The 14816-nt window shown below is 32.6% G+C and overlaps 1 protein-coding gene across 2 annotated transcripts; it reads left to right on the top strand.

The window, feature by feature from the left end:
• Positions 1-4695: 4695 nt before the first annotated feature.
• On the top strand, positions 4696-10323 carry LOC102602502 (prosaposin-like). Of its 2 annotated transcripts, none has more exons than XM_006349508.2 (6): positions 4696-4798; positions 6924-7036; positions 8164-8360; positions 8516-8713; positions 9024-9083; positions 9965-10323. In XM_006349508.2, the coding sequence occupies exons 2-6, from the start codon at positions 6925-6927 to the stop codon at positions 10124-10126; spliced, it is 729 nt and encodes a 242-aa protein (XP_006349570.1). In that variant the 5' UTR covers positions 4696-4798; position 6924; the 3' UTR covers positions 10127-10323. The 2 variants fall into 2 exon arrangements, with proteins under 2 accessions (XP_006349570.1, XP_006349571.1); XM_006349509.2 differs by lacking the exon at positions 4696-4798 and adding an exon at positions 4833-4968.
• The last annotated feature ends 4493 nt before the right edge of the window (positions 10324-14816 follow it).

A 14816-nucleotide genomic window follows, 5' to 3' on the forward strand; every position in this document is an offset into this window, starting at 1 on the left:
GCTGTTGCCCCAATGGATATAATTCAAGAAAAAATAAATAGGGGATCCCACGGAATCGGCCTGTTCAGTCGGGCCGGGACCGGGCCGGGTCGACCGGGACCAAAGGGTGAACCGGCCCCTAACCGGTCCCCTATCTCGAAGTCCCTCCAACCCGCGAAATCATATGGGACCGGGCCGACCCGGTCCCCTTGCCACCCTAGTTGGAACTACAACTTTAGTGTGAAAAACATTTCCATGGTCCTTACTTTTGAACCGTCAATCAATTTTGTTAGGGGTTCACAAGTTAATATACATATATATCTATATCTATATTACTTTAAAAGCATGAACTCCTAACTTGAATGTTAAATTACTATAATATCCCTAAATTAGGTTGTGACTATTTCGATGAGTTGTGACTTTTTCGATAAGTTGTAACTCTTTTTGAAGGGTTGTGATTTTTCGATGAGTTGTAACTTTTCAGTTGTGACTTTTCCAAATAGTTGTGACTTTTCCAAATAGTTGTGACGTTTTCAATAAGTTGTGACTTTTCCAAAGGGTTGTGACTTCTCGAAAAGGTCATGACTTTTCAGATAAGAGACAAAATATTTGTTCATACTACCCTTTGTTGACTATAAATAGAGGGGCTTCCTCTCATTTTTCAACCACAATTTTTTTTAATCTTCTACTCTTCTTCTTCTTGCATTTAATTTTTTTGTGTGATTTATTGTCGTTGAGCGAGTTTGAAGTTTAGCAGAATATGAGGTACCATTATTCTGATGAAGTAAGTTATTCTTTGCTAAGATGGTATATTTCATAACCTCGAGTACTTGAGAAAATAATTTTGATGATATAATAATTAGTTTTTTGCTTAATATATACATTAGTATGTAATGTTCCAATATATGAAGTTAACATGATGTAGTGTAAATTCATTTGTTTTTATTAACAATTTTTCTTCTGATGTAGATGTATGTTTCTGAATATCTTTTCCAAAATTTAGAGAATTGTCACGTTTGTTTTTTATGCTCAAGACAAAAGAATGATTTTATTTATCAATGCTACTTATGTGATTTAAACTCTCATGAAGTTTGCTACAAAATAGTAATTACTATATAAACATTGCCCTTTTGTTTTAGGGATAAGGGTCTGAAAAATACCCCAACTTTGGTCGAATTTGCTGTTGCGATACTAAACTTTCATGAGGACCTATTACCTCCCTAGACTATTTAATACCGTATTTTAAACATATATATTTGCCCACGTGGACATAAAAAATAATGCAAAATTATAAATAGTAATGTGTCCACGTGGGCACATATATACCTTTTAAAATACACTACTAAATAGGTTCAGGGGGGTAAAAAAATACGGTATTAAATAGTCTAGGGAGGTAATAGGTCCTCATGAAAGTTTAGTATCGCAACAGCAAATTCGACCAAAGTTGAAGTATTTTTCAGACCCTTATCCCTTTGTTTTACTTATTTACTATTTTTGAATATTTCAATATTTTAGACGAAGAAAAGTTCACATGACTTGTAATAACGCCAGTTGAAGTTTTTATTATTTTAATTTTTATTATTTATTTAATAGTTAATTTTATGTGATAAATATTTTCATTAATGCAAATGTGTATTTATATTTGGGTAGGTATTTGTATTTAAATTAAAGTATTATATATGACACAAATGTATTATCAAGTTAACAAGACCTTCTAACTTCAAAATATATTATTTTAAAATGTTCCGAGGTTTTTTTTTTAAAATAAAAATAAAATCACAACCAATGTGAAAATATAAAATGTAGTTGTTCTCTTCACATGTTCATATGACTACTACACAATTTAACGTGAAATACACATGCAAAACATATCTGGTTAGATGACAAGAAAAATACAAAGCAAATACTGTCTATAAGGTAATATTAGCGAGATAAGACTAATTACATGATTAACCTCATCAAATTGAAATAAATATATACATTATTGCATTTAACTAATAAAAAATTTTATTGACCATTTTCATAGGTTTGCATGAATAAGAAATACATATGATGATCCACGTTGAACATTCACAAAATAATTTGCAATATTATTTTTTGCTAAGCTTATTATTCAAATCTTTGCTTAAATAAACAATACTATTTACTATAACATATATTTTTGGAATTGGTAATCACGTGCAACACACGTGTCAAAAAACTAGTATATATATATATATATATAGAGTACAAACACAAGGTTTATGAAAAAGCTACTGAATTCGTCTGAACCCACAAACCCTACTTAGCTCTGCTCTGACCGTAATCTATTTATTTTTATGATCCGAATTATCATGATAAATAGTCATGATGTCCCAAAAAATATATTTTTTGTTTAAAAATCTTGGCTGCTCTCTGACTTGTCGCCCAAATCAATTTGCTTATTATTTGGATAACCCACTTGTGTATAATATTCCTTCATTATTTTGTATGATTAGGTAAGAGTAGGATACAATGCACTCAAAAAAACAAAAGATTAGGATAAAAAAAAGATATCTATTTTTATTATTTAATAGTAATGAGACATTAAAATAAAGAACCATTATTTTTATATATAGGAGATAAGTATCGAAAGGAGACGTAAAATGTTGACTTTATAACGACGATTCTAATAATAGGGAAGGACATATTATTGTGGAGAACTAGTACTAAAATGAAAGAAGAATGATTCGTTTGAGGATAATTTTTTTTTTATTTAAAAAAACATTTCTAAAGCATTGTTTGATTATATATTAAAATGATATTTTGTCTAATATTTGAAGATAATTTTTTTCAAGTTAAGTGTAATTATGTTTTCATTTACAGAACTCTTTTCACTTTTTTCAAGGAAAATGTATGCAGAGGCGGATCCAGGATCCGGAGGCTAGGAGTGCCATATCAAATGGGTCGGTTCCTTCAATTTTAGGTTATGATTCGGGTTATTTAGTTTTTTTTATTACTAAAAATAAATTGATCAAATATAAATATTTAATAATATCTTTTTCTTTTAAATATTCTAATATTAAAGATATACTCCTAAATAGTTTATATTTTGATATTTTTTTTAAGAACAAGAGACCTTATTCTAGAACTTTGAGAAAACAAGAGATTTTTCACCTAAAAATTCAAATTTGTATACGTCATTTAATACAATATAGTTGAGAAAAAATAAAAATTATACATGTAATCATGTTATCTCCACTTAGCGTGACGTTAAAGATTGAACTTTTAAATTCAAAAGCCTTAACATAATACTATCCATCATTTCAAAAGATTTTTCAAAAAAGAAACTATTTAAACATATTTTTATTAACATTTATGTGACCTTCAAAATTTAAAATCAATCTATAATTAATATAGAATATCACGCAACACACGTATCAATTAAAGATAGATAAATAAGTAACGAGTAGCAAATAAAGAAACTAATTGAGCGAGAAACGAAAGCAAAGACCAAAAAAAAAGAAGGGAAGATCTGAATGACCTTCCGCACAAGCAAAGAAAAAAAATAGTGCTTCCAAGGAGATTCGAATTCTCGATGCTCCCCTTGACAGAGATGTCATCCACCAGTTGAGCCATTCAGCATATTGTTCACTGGGTGGCAGATATAATATATATCAATCTATTATACTTATATACATATATATAGAAAGTTTTAACCGAGGCCACTGGGTGCCGTGGCACCCCCACCCATTAAGCTAGATCCTCCCCTGAATGTATGTATAAATGTAACTTTCATTCTACACTTCAATTTTATCTTCCAAACGCCTACTAAGTACTAGCACCAGTGACATTGCAATTCGAACTGATCCTTTAGGATTTAACTTCATTCGGTTAAAATAAAAGGGACTAAATTTGACTTTAGCGAACTATAAAAAATAATAAAAAAATCAATCTTGTAGATTTAAACATGTCAAGTTGAAATTATAGTGTTGCCAAAAAAAGAAAAAAATGTCATAATTTTTTTAAATAAATTAAAAAAAAAAGTTATTCTTTTTGAAACAAAGAGAGTAATACCATAATGGGTTGTTTGGTCGGTGAATTAGAAATAAGTTATCATATATCAGTTTTCATATAACTTAAACAATGTTTAGTAAGTAAATGTCAAACAACTTATTCATTTATTAAATTAATACAATATTTGATTGATAATTTAGAACTCCGCATAACTAATACATATATAAATTATAAGAGAATCTATTTTTTTATGCACCATAAAAAAATTAGAATAACTAATACATAAATAAATAATTATTACATAATTAATATCTATATAAAATAATACATAAATTTAATCATGACTAATTCCTATATTATTATTAATACCCAAGTAACTCTTCTAACCAGCTACCCAACCATCCTTAAGGTACAAAGTTATATTCAAAGAATATTCACGTAAATGTTAAATTTTCTAGTAATTTTATTTGACTTTTTTTTCCAATTTATCTTCTTGATAAGAAAACAATAAAGAAGGTAGGCAATGATATGCAAGTAGGAAATAAATAAAGACGTAGAAGACAGAACAAACCAATAAAGTTATATGGTGCGTGACTAACTCATCTTTAATTATATATTTGGAATTTGAGATTTTTAATTACGAAATTTTCTTTGTTAGAAAATATTATATTTCTAATATGAGATTTTTCTATACTAATTTAAATTTAATTTGACTCTAATATAAATAAGAAAAGTAAAAATGGAATTATAATTCATATAGAAAAGGAGGCATTGGCATTGCTTGAACGAACAGCTTATCCTGTCGTAGCCTTGTCTGACTCCAAACAACTCTTCATCTTTTCAGGTAAACGTTCTTTTTCTGTAATCCTCTGTTGTTCATCTTTCTCTGCAACTTTCTTTCTTTCTTTCTTCTACTTTCATCTCTCTTTCGCTCTAACTACTTATCTACTGAACTTTCCACTTAGAATTTTTCTGCCTTTGGTTCAATTTCTATAGAATTGTCTTGTATACCGGGTATGATGTTCTTCCAAATTAGACTCTAGATCTTGTAGGAAGCGTTAACGATTGACTTCATTTTTATAGCGTTCAAGGAATATTAGAAATATAATAATGATCATATTGTAACTTATCTATTTTCTTCGTTTAGTTTTTCTTTATTCATGCGATATATATATACAATTGGGTTCTTTTTAGATCCTAAGATGGGAGTACCAACCTCGGTCCACTTTCTTGCCTTGACAAGTAGGCTGTACAGATCACCCAGGTCCCAGTGGATTAGTCGAGGTGCAAGTAAGTTGACTTGAACACTGGTGAAATTAAGGGGTCTAGTTTAAATCTGGTTTGTAAGTTGAAGGGGAAAAAGGATGATTGTTCTAGTTTTTGGATTTCTTAAGCATATTTGAGGTGACCTAATTGGCGGCGGGAGTGGTAGTAATAATTTTATCTATTTTGTATTTTTGTGGTTACAGCTTAGTTGCGCGGACTCTCCACTTTTGATGCCGCACCCGTCTCGGATTCTCCAAAAACACACTACTTTTGGCGAATCCGACACGCACCCGTTGGCATTTTTGAAGAGTCCGAGCAACATGGGGTTACAGTAGTTTTGTTACTGTTTGATTCACAAGTGCAAAATTGTGTGGTTTTTTATGTGGTCTTGTTCTGTTCTAGTCTGTAAGTTAAAACGATAAAAAAAAAGGAAAAGACCTTTTCCTGTTTTGGAGCATCTTAACCATATTGGAGAAAATGATTGTATTGTTATCAAATCGGTTTTGTACTTGGATTAGTTTGACTCTAGAGTGGTTGAAATTAGCTCAAGGCTAAAATTTTAGGCCGAAAGTACAAATAGTTGGAGCATACAAGGGTGTCGTCAATGAAGTGAGTTGAGAACCACGAGGTCTCAGGTTCAAATTCCAATAGAGACAAAAATAATACTCCCTCTGTCCCAATTTATGTGATACTTTTCGTTTTTCGAGGGTCAAACAGTTTTTTAAGTTTGACCGAAAATTTGCGCATGGAATCTTCAATTTTTTTGAAATAAAATTTATATATTTGTAAATTATGTAAAAAGTACTATAAAAAGTACTATAAGTCACAATAATTGATAATTCAAAATGTTTAAAAGATCTATGAAAAATTTACGGTCAAAGATATACTAGTTTGAATCTCGAAATCCGAAAAAGTGACACATAAAATGGGATGGAGGAAGTAGGTGATTTCTTACTATCTGCCCAATTTTTTGTGGATAAAGTTACTTGTTACCTGAGCTGGTGGTAGGTAGTAGGTACCCCGTGGAATTAACCGGGGTGTGTACAAGCTTGACCTAGACACTATGGTTATAAAACAAAGTAAGAACTGTTGGACGTCAAGGAAAAAAGTAGGAGGGATTTGACACAAATAATATGGCTAGTCTTACTTTCCTTACAAACCATGTGTACTACAGTCAAGAGTGACTTAATTGGAAATTTACGGTTTAGTGACGAGCCTGAATTAGGCCAAGCTAAGTTGAATTAAGATCTTCACTGATTTGCTTTTGTTCATTTTCTTTGGCTGAAGTTCCAAAGGCATGCTATTGATACTTGATCATGAGAAAACACTGTAATTAGTCCAAAGCCATTGCAGATCTGATTGTCTTGTGCAACGTAAAGTTCTTGGGATCCTCAAATTCTCTGTTTTTGAATGTATTTTTCAAGATGAAATGAATAGTTCTGTGATCATATTCCTGTTTCATTAAAGGAAGTCTATAGAGAAGCATATGCTTCATTTGTATAATTTCTTTTAATTGTTCTTGACAGATATCATTTGTGGGACAAAAGCACTTTATTAGTTCAGTTTAGGAAAACAAACAGCCTTCTGTTCTCTCAATTATCATTCTTCAAATGCTATTAGTATGTTTATTGGTAGAACTCTTTCTTTGTGCTTCGGTTTACTATTTCCTCAATCTAGACTGACTGGTTGTTTTCTCCTGGCAGCATGGATTTGAGGCTCTGCCTGTGTCTTTTCATACTTGGTTCTAGCTGGTGCTGCGCTGCTAGAGAATTAGCTGTCCTTAACCCCCTTATAACAGAAACTGAAGATGTTTCGGGTACTTTTTTTTTTCTTTTTCATTTTAGTAGTGGTTACATTGGTGTTGTATGATTATAAAGTCTCCGTATATGAAGTCATGGGACAGTTGGAATGTGTGCTAATTGAGAAACAAAATGAACAAACCCTATAAACCTTATTGACGGACTTACAAATTTGGCGTCTCCTATGGTTGGTTTTCCTTTCATTAACAAGAACCTCCTTGATAGTCCCTTATTGGAAGTTTGTGCTTTTCTGCTAGACTGCTGCTTGCAGTTTATATATTTACTTCCTCAATCCTATTTCATGTGACGGGATTTGACTAGCCAGAGAGTTTAGGATGTTAATTTGACTTATTGTTAGTTGTGGAAGAAAATACTTGCACAATAATATGATTGATGAAACAAAGCATAAAAATCTATAAATTCACATAGTTAATTGAATATGAAAATTCATAAATTTTTTGAAGTGCATCGAACATTTTGTAATGTCTCAAAAAAGCAAAAAATATGTCCTATAGATTTTGAGAGGACTAAGTACTAACTTGACAGCTCCTCAAAAGCTCTTCTAATAACAACTTCTATCCTGCCTTGTGTACTATAACTTCAACCTTTCTCTAATCAAAACACCTTTTTCCTTCTTCACCAAATGAACCATACCTTCCATTGATCCTTCCTAGTACACTTTCTCAAGTCTTTCTATCTTTTCAAATAAACAAATTTCATATTGTTTTCCTTTCAACTCGGAAGAGGCTAAGGATCAATCAATAGCTAAAGATGTTCATGACAATAGTTGGTTCGAGCACTATATCTTGCATTTACAAGTATGTTACTTTTGTTAGTACTTATCTACTTGGCTGGGGATTCCTAGTTTTTCAAGCTAGCAATCTTTGCATCTTTTTATGGTCTGTTATAATATCTGTTTATTGGACTTCATTAATTAATACACAAGTGGTTTTTTTCCACGCGATGCATCTTTCTTGTAGATTATGTCAATCCTACTTGCTAGCCTAGTGTAGTCTCTTACCTAAATGTTTTGTAGAAAATGATTTGAACTGGTTGATATATTAGTCATTTTTTATAGTTTCATTAATGTGTTAGCTAGATGCTAATGTTAAAAAAAATATTTTTCTTGGCTTTATTGCACCAGTATTGCAGATAAATAACCTAGAAGAACTGAGACAAGTTCAACCTCTGGAAGAAGTGAATGGAAATGAACAGTTGTGCACATTGTGTGAAGAATATACCGCCAAGGCACTTAATTACATGGATAATAACAAGACCCAAACAGAGATCATTGACCGTCTTCACAAATCTTGTTCGAAGATGCGATTTTACAAGGAGGAGGTACTTGTAATCTACCTTGAAATTGCTTATTTCTTGACCAATTGTTTTCACCACATTGTGCTGTCAGATTATTAATCTGGATTACGTAATATGAGACTTTGAATGGTTTTCATAGCTAGGTTCTGAGTTGATCTCTTTGGTTTTCTTGGTTGCAGTGCGCCATACTCGTGGATTATTATGCTCCTCTCTTCTTCTTACAGATCAACAAAATGAAACCTGAAAACTTTTGCCAACAGTTTGGCCTTTGTGAACAAGTGGTTATTATTTCTCAGGTGCTTTCTGGAAAGAACTGCGATTTATGCCACAAAGTAGTTACAGAGGCCGAATCGAAATTGAAAGATCCTGACACACGGGTACATTTATGTTTTACTTTATATATGTAATATAGATATATTTATGCAGTTGCTTGACTTGTGCATATGTGAAATGAGAACTCCATGTAGGATTTCGTTTCAGCTGCCAGTCCTCGTACATGATATCATGAACGATATACTAAGTAAAGGAAGGGTTAATTTCTTTGTGTGTCTTGCCACCTTGAAATAATATCAGTATATTATCTTAGAATTAAATTGTATGTACATGTTTATGTAATTGGCGGTGTGAGGTAATATACTCACTAGGAATATATTTGCTTAAAACTCTTTTTTTTTTACATCCTTTCAGTTAGAGATACTTGAGCTGCTCTTGAAGGCATGTGGAGCTATCAAACCTTATGCTAAAAAGGTTAGAAACATCTGAAATGTAATTGTTTGATCATAGTTAAATCTGCAAGTGTGCTCATAGTTTCCAGATTTCCTCTGCAACAAATTTTTTGATTTCTCAATAGATATGAATAGTGTCATACTTAATGTTTTGTTGATCATTTTGAGTCTATGAAATGATTTTGCAACCCCTGCAGCGGCCGATGCACCTTGGCATTGAAAATATTACTAATAGAATATAAATAATGACAGCAACGATGGAAAAACCTATACCAAAACGACATTCTCTGAAAGTTTTCACTTCCTAGTTCACTGGTACTCTTGCACTTTGGTGACATATTCTTGAGTGTTGAATCCTGACCTCTATGGCAATAAGTCAAGAACCGATGAACCCACTAAGACAAAGCTCTTGAGTCTTGTCAATGTACCCACTAAACCATAGCTCTTGTCGGTGTCTTATGCAGAAAAGCGTACTATTCAGTATGATGAAAGTATTATGAATACATTTTAACAAAATGAAAACTCATTGACATGAGTTGTAGTGATTTTTTTGAATTGTGTTCTATTATTATTATTATTATTAATTGAATTTCCAGGGTGATGTGGTTCAGTAATTTTTTAATTTTTCGTATCGTTAAATATCGACACCTTTTGAGTAAAGTTTTGCACATGCCACTGAATTCCTGTATCCATTCACTGCTATCCTATGAAATTCAGTTGAAAATTCTTAGAAGCCTGTTTGATCTGTCATTGGCATTGGATGATTGTTAGGGTGTGCCGAGTCAAGTCTGCCCCCTTTTTTTTTCCGTTGCAGAAAAGAGATTACACAACCTTATTATCTATGCTGATGTTTTTACTGTCTGTCACTCACCTTTTTGTCTGTACGCGATTGTGTTTTTGCAGTGCAAGAAACTGGTATTTGAATTTGCGCCAGTGATTCTCATAAATGCTGAACAGTTTCTGGAACAAAATGACATATGTGCTATTCTTCATGCTTGTGAGCCTGCAGTAGATAAAGAGCAAGCATCACCAATGAAGCAAACTTCATTGCATTCTGCCTCTTAAGGAAAGAATAATGGTATTCAGACTAGGTTGGGAACATATTGTTGTGTATGTAAACAATTAAACAACATCATAAAAGTTTATGAAATATTGTGTATAATGTATATAGTTTAATACGGTTGAATTCCAAACTTCATTTATTGTTATGAAACACAGTTATTTATGCAAAGGGTTAATATATTCAATGTTAGTACTGTCTATTTAGTGATTAGCATTCAAGTTTTACCTTGTCCTGCCTTGTTTATACCCTTTAATTTATTTTATTTTTTAAGATCTCTAGTATTTTATTTTGTAATACTTCTTTTTAACCATTTTGATTTTTTATTGAAAATAGAAATGTAATAATTGTTATGATTGTTCTTGAACTCATTTCTTTGTTGCTTTCCTTCTTCCTTCATTCATCCTCCTTTTTTTTTTCCTTCTTTCATGTTCAAAGCTTGTTCAAAGTATGACCTTAAAAATTGGCGTACCGCAAACGTGAATCATTTCGAGTTAATAATATATCAAAAGATTCAAAATATTGAGAGAAACTCATGTCTAAATTTGAGACTGTTTAGAGGAGATTTAAGTTGGTTGGGATTGAAAGTAATCAGTTTACAATGTACACTTTATTACATCAACAATGTATATAAATGTATATACATAGTTATACATTATCTATACATGATTATACAATATTTGTACAATATTGATACATTATATATACATATGACCATTTTGTTGAAAATAATTTTTATTGCCTGTAGCTTTGTACATATTGGTAAGGAACCATTTTAAAGGCATTTTTAAGCACCTTTATTTAAATCAAAGTTTGGATAAGGGTTCAAATATTTTTTTAAGAAAGGGATTCTCCACAAGTTGGTCGCATTGCTGAGATAATGCCTTCAGTGTGACTCTGATAAGTAGAAGATCTCACTATTCATCACATGAAGGAGCAAGTGGGCTCCGAGATGTTGAATCCGTAACGTGGGGAAGAGGAAGAAAGGGAGAAGAAGAGTATATTGAACGTCGTGTGTATATCATAATGCCAACCTCAAAATAGTGTCAACTGCTTCAAGGATTGAAAACAGTTGATATATCTCATTACAAACCTTCAAATCCACGTGTCTACAAAAATATATTGGAATCTTGATACTGCTCGGTAATTTTTTGACTTCAATAAACAACATCAATGAAATGATCGTTAGAAACAATGTATCCTGAGTATTCCTGACCAATAGATTACAAAACTTTAGAGAGAAATGAACTGCATCACCGATCACTAATCTAAAAAAATATGAGTATATAATTTCACCCTCTTTGTAAGGCTGCTTCGTGCTAGCTTCCAACTTCTGATTTCCATGAGATTTATCGATCAAATTTGTAGGCTTTTACTTCTTTTGATTGGCTATGGCTAGCTTGCTTCCATGAAAAGTAGACTGACTCGAATTCTTCATATACATCAAATGATCCATGAAACTGTAACCTTTTCACTTGTTGGTTGCAGGTTAATGACAACTCAATAGCAAAGCATCCACAAGCATTGGAAACTTCTCAAGCATAATATCTAAATCTAAAACGTCACCTTGGGGGGATAGCAACTGTGTGCTGTAGTTGCAAATATTTTCCGCTGAACTTAATTTCTTTGTCAAAATGAATGGAAACTTGATACCAAGAGGCCGAGTTTGATAGAAATTTGCTCAATTAAAAAAGCCAATCTAAATTGCTGTAAAGCAAATTTATTTTTGAGTGCTTTCAGTTGTCTTGACTCTCTTGCAATTTTTAGTTCAGGAATCAGATGTCCTATACATTCTAAGCGATACAAAATTTGGAGCATCGATCTCCCTTGTGCCACCTGAATCGTCCTTAATATTCAAGATGTTTAGGAATTGAGATTTAGAAATAAGGTGCTTGAGAAATCCATCACATGTTCACAAGGGGTGATATGATACATCTAAAGATTTCATATTCTGACATTCAATAACATCCAAATTGTCCGGTGAAGAACTAGAATAAGACAAGTATTCAAGAATTGGTTCTTTAACACCCTGGTTTCTCATTGTACAAATGGAACCTGACTTGATCTTTTGATATTTTAGCAACTCTTTTTCAAACTCCGATAACAATGCTCAAGTGCGAGTTAGTGAATTGACTTCCATCTCCAACTACTTTCTTAGAAGGATTTGCTTGCGACCGAGGAGCACTAAAAGTATTTTTCTCTTTCTGAATGCAAGCTTTGACCTCTTTCACCTAACAAAAATGTAATAGCATCACAAGAAAAGATGGCGTTGAAGTCGCTAATAAGCGCATTTCGTCATCTGAATAGATAAATAATCATTTGGCCAAGGTAGTTCTTAAATTGTCAGTTCTTTTCCCTTCCATCTCTGTCTACATTCTTTGCAGTCTAGTTCTCTGGTTCTGGGAAGAAGGTGAAGGCCATAAGAGAAGATTGTTCTATAGATAAGGAAGAGGCAAAAAAGGTGCTTTCATCTATCTCGACCAGTTTCTCGAGGCATTGGGAATCTGTAAGTAATTACACAGTATGTGACTGTAAAATATATATGCATAGTGAAAATACTTGGAGGAACCAAAGAGATCAGCAAATACAGTCAATGTGCTCAGTCTCCGACACTTAAGTTTCTTTCTCATGACTGCGATTGACAGATCATCATCATAATGGAGACTAGGCTGTTAGAACAGAAAATTACGTCAAATCTAATATAGCTAAAAACGTACAAAGAAGAGATACATAGTGGTGTAAGCAATGATTTTAACTTACATCAGCAACTTCTGAGGCTCTAAAGCTTGGTGTCTAAAAATTGGTATTAAAGCTCCCAATGTGCGAGGAATTAGCACATTCTTCGACCATGAAGAGATGAATTACGTGTTAGGAAGCTCTAAGGTCGTTTGTATATGGTGGAAGGGAAGTTGAAACTAAGGGTCTAAAAGGGTGAGGTGTGTGCTTATCCCCACTTATGTTATACCAACCAACATACGCTAGTGTAGTCCCACTACATGGGATCTGAGGAGGGTAGAGTGTATGTAGACCTTATCCCTACCTCAAAGGTCGAGAGGTCGTTTCCGATAATAACAATTACAAAGATAGTAACAAAGGACATAAATTAAAACAAAACAATACGATAATCGAGGTACAATGAATCAAGACATAGTAACAAAAATCGAAGGACAAGAAAGTATATGAGAAATACTACTACTATATTCGGTATGTTATAGAAGTAGATATAGGAGAAAACTTCCTCCATTACCGCCGTTGACCCATTTGCCTCTTCCAATTTTCCTTGAATCCATTCCTCCAGGCCAGAGCCCACCATGGTTGCAGCAAAGAAAACTCAGGAATCTCTCTCCATATCTGTATCTATACATACACATTGTGTGTGAATGTGTTTGTGATCAGAGTGATGTAAGAATCCTTTTGTTTTACATGTGATAATTGCAGAAGAAGACTCATGAGAGCATTAACAATAGGTTGGCTTTGTTAACTGTTAGAGTGGGTTAGAGCTCCAAATCGGTTGGAGAATGGACTGGTTGTCAGAGGTGAAACCAGAATTTTAACCTTCTGGGTTGTGAATTTTGTAACGATGATTTCAAGAGTTAATAACTGGGTTCTAAACTTAATATTTGTACATATATAATAAACTTCTTAATACAAATACACTATTTGAACAAAAGTTACTGGGTTCGGCCGAATCGGTACCCGACTTCTAGTTTTTCCTCTCCTGGTGGTCTATTTATATGGGCATGGACAATCCTCTCCCCTTGTCCAAAAAGAATGATATTAGGAATATGAGGACACATCTTAGATAAGATTTTGCTCTTTTTTTTTGTGCTGGCTGGTATATATACTACTAGTTAAATGCTTAAAAAGAAGTTCAATCCTATTTAGGTTGATACAAGATTAGTAGTCTGATAAAGAAAAATCATAATAGTTAGCATATACCAATCTTGAGTATCAAGCAACAAGGATTCAAATCATAATTGTTGCTTGATACTCAATTAGTCCACTAAAGAAGAAAAAGCAAATTGTTCTTTGCAAGTCCTCCTATATAACTTCATAGCTACCCTAGCTATTTTGTATTTTCTATATTTACGATCACATTCTTTAGATTGGTATATTGTTTTGTGTGAATTTTCGGTTCTTGTACTATATATCTCCCTCCTGTTTTAGATAACATAGATTTGTGGACTGCACGTGGCAGTACTATTAGTGTTGCTTGAATGTGGATTTTTTTGTTTTGATGTTTGAAGTACTTTCTTTTTATGAAAATGATTAAAAACGCACTTGAACTATTTGAAATTGAACAACAACATAGGACATTTTTGTTCAATTTTGCATAGTTTAAGGGCATTTTCAACCTTTTTCCGTTCTCTTTATCCAACTCAGGTGATTCGGATATCATTAGGAGCATACCAAGTAACCGGTGAGATAGCAACTAATGTTATATATTATTCTTCTAATAATGGATGCTGCTCAATCTTACTGTGAAGTTACAATTTGCAATTTTTTTCTTATTTAGAAAAATATCTAGTATAGATGAATTTTGCTATTTTTTTTGGTGGTGTCGAATTAAGGAAGTTGATGAAGGGTTCTGTTTTTTTGTATGTGATGCTAAGTGTTGTCATGTTAGTACTTTCGTCTGGATATTTTTGTTATAACTTTTGAATTATGTTTACTGCAAAGTTCTAGAATGTAGAA

Source organism: Solanum tuberosum, unplaced genomic scaffold (assembly GCF_000226075.1).
Source record: "Solanum tuberosum cultivar DM 1-3 516 R44 unplaced genomic scaffold, SolTub_3.0 scf00111, whole genome shotgun sequence".
NCBI lineage: Eukaryota > Viridiplantae > Streptophyta > Magnoliopsida > Solanales > Solanaceae > Solanum > Solanum tuberosum.

Coding starts and splice junctions, on each gene's coding strand:
- LOC102602502 (XM_006349508.2), top strand. CDS start 6,925: ATGGATTTGAGGCTCTGCCTGTGTCTTTTCATACTTGGTTCTAGCTGG. Junction 8,714..9,023: donor TGAAAGATCCTGACACACGG/GTACATTTATGT, acceptor ACATCCTTTCAG/TTAGAGATACTTGAGCTGCT. Junction 9,084..9,964: donor TCAAACCTTATGCTAAAAAG/GTTAGAAACATC, acceptor GTGTTTTTGCAG/TGCAAGAAACTGGTATTTGA.